The 7,701-nt window shown below is 33.8% G+C and overlaps 1 protein-coding gene across 3 annotated transcripts in view; it reads right to left on the reverse strand.

Annotated features, from left to right (window-relative positions):
- The window catches only part of Il1rapl1 (interleukin 1 receptor accessory protein like 1), a 1,306,889-nt gene that overhangs the window by 536,237 nt on the left and 762,951 nt on the right, over positions 1-7,701 (reverse strand). For all 3 annotated transcript variants that reach the window (XM_021187610.2, XM_029534406.1, XM_029534407.1), the window contains one exon: positions 1,495-1,681. In XM_021187610.2, the coding sequence (XP_021043269.1) occupies positions 1,495-1,681 (187 nt within the window). The remainder of the gene's footprint in view (positions 1-1,494; positions 1,682-7,701) is intronic.

Consider the following 7,701-nt stretch of genomic DNA (forward strand, 5'->3'; position numbering starts at 1 on the left):
TCTCTCTCTCTCTCTCTCTCTCTCTCTCTCTCTCTCTCTCTCTCTCTCTCTCTCTCGCAACTTATTTATTAGTAAAGCACAAAGGTTCAAGTCTAGAATGTTCACTTGCAAATGCCAGAAACTATGTGGATTTAGACAATGCCTCATAATACTCAAAAAACTTCACTGAGGATGACAGGCAAACTTCATAATGCATCAAATGAGATGCAATCAGTTATCAAAACTGAAACAACAATACTCATTCTTTCTAGAAGAGAAACCAGGGGAGCTAATAATTTCCTGATTTTTGACATTGTCTACAACAGAAAACCAAGGGAAGAGTTGACAAATCTTTCAACACTTTTTTTGAGATTCTGAGCATCCATTGCTTGTTATTTATTCAGAGTCAAAGTTGTCTTTGGGAAGAATATTGTTAATTTCGAAGAAAACTTTTTGAACTTGTTCAGGTTTCTTGTTTCATTTTTAATAGTATTTTAAAAAATTCAAAAACAATCAATTATAAGAGTTTGCATTCTGATTCTGTCAGGCATATACTATGTAATATAAGGCCCATTTTCTAAAGTGTCCAACACATTAGACAGAGAAAACATTAACTGAGAATATTTATCTGTGAAAAGCTACTTCATATAAACATCCATAGTTTCCATATTCACTTTTTGAACATATCCAAGACCATAAATGCTCATAGGTGGTACAAAGAAGCTTAAAAATACAAGATGTTTTGGAAGGTCAATGAATATAAGTGATGTGACAGCAACGGGGGACTGGCTTTTCTTCCTTTTGAAGATATTACTACTAATAAAATTATTTGTTTCCTCAGGTGTTTTTTATTAAGTAATTTATATTTGAAAATGAGTAGAATATAGGCAATATTATGACTATTTAACATAAGATCACATTAAAATTAGGGCACAATTTTATCACAGAAGAAAATAAGTATTATTTTTCTTTTGTCTTGAAGTATGCTGGAATGTTAAGCCCAGATACATTTGATCAAAATATTTTATTTTCCATATTTGTCAAAGAGTTGTTGATATATGAAATGTATACATATAAACACAACAGCTTATATGGTAGACCAACAATATAAATATTAACCAATATTTTATTTATCAAAGCAGTTAGTTTTTCAAACTTACAATGACACTGGGTTGTAGAGATGGGTAGGCAATTAAAAGCATTGGCTACTATTCCAGAATACCCAGGTCCAGTTCCTAATATCCACATGACCATGCACATTCACTTATAATGCCAGTCCTAAGGATGTAATTGCCTGTGTGGGTTCTGCATGCACATGGTACATAGAGATAAATTTAGGCAAATACTTATAGACATAAAATAAAATCTCATAAAAAGCCTATAATGATGAGCACAACTTGCTATAGTACTCTCTCAGACATGAGATATATCTTGGTTAATCTTTCATCCAGATTTCTATAGAAAAAAGTACACATTAAATTATTTGCCGGCAATACAATCTTCCAGAATCCATACCTTGTACCAAAGGATTTCAGGTTCCCTGGTTGGTAATAAAAAGTCCTCTATGTCTCGGCATGAAATTTCCTTGCTTTTGCTAAGTTCAGCTTTTTCAAAATACTTCATCTTGGAATTGTAGCAAAGTCCAGTATCATTTTCTCCCACTGTCAGTGAGATGGAGACTTTCATACAGTATGTGGAATTCCTGCAACAAAGCAGAATTTATATGTAAATTTTTAGGAATGGAAAGTAAATGGTGCCAACAGAGTGTTTATCATCTTAAGGAAAATAAGGAAAATAAATAAAAGAGAAAACACATTTTTTAATGCTTTTTTGGGGGGGTGCCTTGGTATATTTCATGGGATTGTCTACTGTTTACCATATAAATAGCAATAGGTCTTATAAAACAAGACTTGTACATTATACTCATTTTCCTCAAAAATTGTATCTAGATTAAATTTAACATTTATTTAATAGATATACTTTTATGTAGAACAATGAAAATAATGAAGAAAAATTTTATATTAAAACTGGTAAGATAAATAAAGAAGTAGAATGGTACATATTAATGGTGACATATTAAGTGTAAAAGAAGGGTACAAAGAATGTCGTGTATCTTTTATAGCACTTTTAGACTTGATAGGTGGAAAATTTGATGACTGCCAGACAAAACCAAACTTGGGTAAAAGTACTGAAATGAATCATTGAGTTTATACATACATATCCATTTTTTTAAAAACCTGGATATGGTTGTGTCAAAGGTCAATATTTTATTCATGGATTTTGCAGAACTGGTAAAATGAGTCTACATCTCATGTTTTGTTTTTCTTGTTGAAATTTAAACCATGGTTACAATTTAGAATAATTTAGTGGAGAAATCACAATCAAAGATTTTCTTTCAATAATTTGGAACAAAAGAAGACATAAACTATACTGTTATATTTTTGCTTGGTATTTGTATGTCTGGATGTTCAATATAAAGTGATGCTTAGGAGGAGTGAAAAAAGTAAAGTGTTACATTTAAGTGTTGGTAAAGAATTGTTTCTTCAGTGAGTATCCAACAACTCATTGCTAACTCGATCATTGATAGTGTATTTAAAATGTTCTTTCTTATTATCTTTGTAGTATTTGTCATGATAGTGGACAGAGCATAGGTATATATTAGTAATTCATTCTTCTATTGAGTAGCAAAATTATTTACAATAACGAAGACAATTTTTGAATATAGACAATGATATATACCTATAATAACTACCTTATAAGTTGATTTAAAACATCATTAACTAAAAACAATGGCCTATTAAAACATTAGTCTGAAATCTTTAAAGATCCAAAGAGTGTGTGCTCAGGAATTTTGCTTCAATGAAAAACTAAATTTTCTGTCCATAGCCTCTCAGAAATAAGGAAGAAAGAGACATATGTAAACAATTTCAAAGCTATTGTGCAATAGAAAAATCATATAAACTACCAAACTGGTGTCAAAGAAAGAAACAAGGTTTCCCGACTAACTGGCCTTTTTTCAAGAATGAATGACCAATTTCAGGTCTTGGGAATGACCATCTCAAGTCATGCTGTACATAAAGCCTAGAGTGAATGAAAACAGGCTGTATATAGAAAGCACTCAAGAAATGGAGATTCACAGAAGCCACCTTGAATGTCATACAACCTATTTCCAAGAGTTTGACTTGACAATGGATGAGAACAAAATGTGTATATTGAAATATTTTTGTTCTATTTTAATGGAGATAATGCTGAGATATGAAGCAAAGAAAAATAAATGGAATTCAACAAAATAGAAAAGAACTTCATTCATGTAAGAAAACTTACAACCTAAAATAGTCAGTTTACAGTGTCATAGAAAAGACAGGTCAGGTTCAAAATTTACTTGATACAATAAATGAAGAAAATAATACAATAGTAAGGAACCAAATAGAGAGTCACACAAGATGGAGAATTTTTCTTAATTAAGTATATGAAAAGTAGACCTAATGTTTCAGTATGCAAAATTATAAAACAGAATAAGGAAAGAAAATAAATGTGTGACGTTTTAGCTCAAATTTTATACAAAAGTGCAAATTTAACCATTTTGCAGCCTTCTTGGAGGGTATCTTATATATGATGTTATTTCAATATATTCTTTTCAAATTATTGTATTACATTTCAGTCAGAGAAAAGTAATTATTAAGTACTCATGAGAGGAAATACAGAGACAAAATGTAGAACAGAGACTGAAGAAAAGGCCATCCAAAGACTGCCCCACCTGGGAATCCATCCCATATACAGTTACCAAATCCAGACACTAATGTGGACAGAAGCCTGATATAGCTGTCTCCTGAGAGGCTTTGCCAGTGCCTGAAACATACAGAGGTGGATGCTCACAGCCAACTATTGGACTGAGTACAGGGTCCCCAAAAGAGGAATTAGAGAAAGGATCTGAGGAGCCAAAGGGGATTGCAGCTGCACAGGAGGAACAACAATATGAATCAACCAGTACCCCCAAAGCTCTCAGGAACTAAACCACCAACCAAAGAGTACACATGGAGGGAACCATGGCTCCAGCTTTATATGTACCAGAGGATGGCCTTGTTGGTCATAAATGGAAAGAGAGACCCTTGGTCCTGTGAAGGTTCTATGACCCAGTGTAGGGGAATGCCTGGGCAGGGAAGTGGGAATGGGTGGGTGGGTGGGTGAGTGGGGGAACACCCTTATAGAAGCAGGGGGAGGGAGGATAGGATAGGAGGTTTCTGGAGGGGAAACCACCGGGAAAGGGGATAACATTTGAAATGTAAATAAAGAAAATAGCCAATAAAAGAAAAAAAGTGATCAACTATATTAGCATACCATCTAGAGAAAATACTCAGGTTTCATATTAACATACATTTATAGAACACATAGACATTTTGAGAAATGTAGACAAATATATATTCTAAGCACATTTCTCCACATTTGTGATATTATTTTTCTTAGTGCTGAATAACTTTCCATTTTAAAAATGTACATATTTTCATTATCCATTAATTTGCTGATTTAACTGTTTCTGTCTTTTGGGTTTTTTGTTTGTTTCTTTGTTTGTTTTTGTTTTGTTTTTGAAACATTGAGTAAAGCACCAATACGTACAGAGGTACAAATATTTCTATTGTAGAATATGGCATTCTCTGGGCACATGCCAGAGGGTGAAATAGCTGACTAATGTGGAAGTTTTATCTTTAATTTTGGAGGAATGTTCAAATTGATATCTGTAATGGCTGAATTATTTTGCATCCTCACCAGAAGTCAGTAAAGGTTCCTCTTTTCTCAAAACCTAGGCAATCATTTGCTGTTGGATTTGTTGGTGATAGCCATTCTTATTTGGGTGGTGTGGTTTGTCAAAGTAGTTCTAATTTGCATTTCCTGTTGACTAAGGTTGTTGATATCTTTTGGAAATAGTTATTGATCATTTCTCTTTTTTGTTTTTGAAAAATGCTTATTCATTAGTCTATTTACTGATTGTTCATTTTATTGCCATGGCCTTTTATTTCTGTAATTCTTTGTGAATTCTGGATATTAACCCCTTACTCCTCCATAGGGAATGCATGATGGTACAGCCACTCTGGAAATCAGTCTGGCGGATCCTCAGAAAATTGGACATAGTTCTACCAGAATATCTAGCAATACTACTCCTGGGCATATACCCAGAAGGTGATACAACATGTAATAAGGACACATGCTCCACTATGGTCATAGCAGCTTTATTTATAATAGCCAGAAGCTGGAAAGAACCTAGATGTTCTTCAACAAAGAAATGGTTACAGAAAATGTGGTACATTTACACAAAGGAGTACTACTCAGCTATTAAAAACAATGAATTCTTGAAATTCTTAGGCAAATGGACAGAACTAGAAAAAATCATCCTGAGCTAGGTAACCCAATCACAAAAGAACACACATAGTATGCACTCACTGTTAAGTGGAATTAGCTCAGAAGCTCAGAATATCCAAGATACAATTCACAAACCACATGAAGCTCAATAAGAAGGAAAACCAATGTGTGGGTGCTTCAGTCCTTCTTAGAAGAACAAAATATTCACAGGAGCAAATATGGAGATAATGTATAGAGCAGAGACTAAAGGGAAGGCAGAGACTTCCCCTTCTGGGGATCCATCCCATATACAGTCACCAAACCCAGACACTATTGTGGATGCCAAGAAATACATGCTGACATGTCTGATATGGCTGTCAACTGAGAAGCCCTGCCAGAGCCTTACAAATACTGAGGCGGATGTTAGCAGCCAACCTTTGCAATAAGTGTGGGTCCCCAATACAGAAGTAAGAGAGGGGAATGAAGGAGTTAAAGGGGTTTGCAACCCCATAGGAAGAACAATATGATCCAACCAGACACCCCAGAACTCCCAGGGACCAAGCCATCAACAAAGGAGTGTACATGGCTCCAGCTGCATATATACCAGAGGATGGCCTTGTTATGCATCAATGGAAGGAGAGGTCCTTGGTCCTATGACATCTCAATAGACACTCCAGTGTAGGGGAGTCAGGGGTGGGGAGGTTGGAGTAGGTGGAGGAACACCCTCATAGAATCAGGGGGAGGGAGGATGGGATAGGGTGTTTCCGGGAAGAAGAGAAAACAGAAAAGGGGATGATAACATTTGAAATGTAAATAAAGAAATTATCCAATTAAAAAAAAACATTTTCTAGGAGACCAAGAAAAGGTAAATATTAGATGATAGAGGAAAGATTGTAGATAAATTGCACGAGTGAAGGATATAAAGCAGTTTGGTTTCTTTGTTTAATAGTGTGGATTTTTCACTTTAGTTCACGTGATTTTCTCTTTGTGTAGTAGTTAAGTACAACTACTGTAAATGAAAGTGAAGGTGTAAAATCCAAACTTAAGTCTCACAGCTTCTATCTAAATGACAATTCTAATTGTATAGATAATTTAATGAGATGCATAGACTTGCAATATGGCAAGTGTTTATTTGATTTTCTATATTAATTTAGCTGCATGTTGAATTTTTTATAAATTTATTTTAATAAGATGTATATAAATAAGAACAGACCATTCAAAAAGTTCAATCTGTATTACAGAAAAAATATGTAAATTATTGTTACTTTTATCCTACATAAGTATCTAATAAGTATGTCTAAATAACTATAAACCACAGGTTTTTTTATAATAAATTAAAAACAAAGAAATAGTTATATTATTTATCTATAAAGCACTTTTGAAGGTCAATGTAGGCAGCCTTTCATCCTACTAATGATTATGGAATAAGGTCCAAATAAATTCATTTTTATCTCTTAAATAAAAGAACACAGATATTTCCAAGTAGTGAATCAGTGTATTCTAAGTTAGTACCTTGCGCCTAAACTTTTGAGGTATATGAATTTTAGGTTTCTTTTGTTTTCAGATTTCTTCTAACTTCTGTTTACCTGCTATGCACATAATTGTATTGTGTCTCACACATGCATTTCGTACATTTAGGTTAAAAGAGTAAGAACTTCATAATCCAATGGTAGGGGCACAAATCCCAATTCAGTATTTGGAACCTCGAGACTACTACTATCATTTGAGTACTTCATCTTCCTTTTTCTTATTTGTATAAGGAAAAACTGTAATGTTTTGGGTTTCCAATATGTTAAAACATGAATAGAGATGAGAACAGTGCCGGTCATATTCTGAGTCATTGGTCAGTGTTAGATCATATGGCCACTATATCCTTCAATCTTGTTTTTTCTCTATTTCTATTTTGCAATGCAGTTCCACAGTTTGGTCAGTAGGTATATTAGAAAATATAACCATACCTTTAGGTTTTTCAATGTATAATTACTGCAAAGCATAATAGGGAAATAGATATGCCTTTACATTTTGTTTTGTTTTGTTCTACTTTAGGAATAACTGAATGGGTTGAACAAGAATGGATGAAGTTTAAAGAGAACATGGACACCCTGTCTATGGTGTTACCCCTTTCTTTTTCTTAAGCTCAACAGATTCCTAATCTTCTGAATGTGGCTTCAGATGGATGTCCTCAGATTTTCTCCTTTTCCTGATGTTCAATCCTATTTCTGTGGAGTGACAGCTGACTTGCAATGGTATGGTAATATCTGGAATTTGAGACTCCCTGTGGTAGCAGTAATCTTTATGATTACTCTTTTTATTTATTTATTTATTTGTTTATTTATTGTTTTTTTTTCTAGACAGGGTTTCTCTGTGTAGTCCTGGCTGTCCTGGAAC

The sequence above is a fragment of the Mus pahari genome, chromosome X (assembly GCF_900095145.1).
Source record: "Mus pahari chromosome X, PAHARI_EIJ_v1.1, whole genome shotgun sequence".
Taxonomy (NCBI): Eukaryota; Metazoa; Chordata; class Mammalia; order Rodentia; family Muridae; genus Mus; species Mus pahari.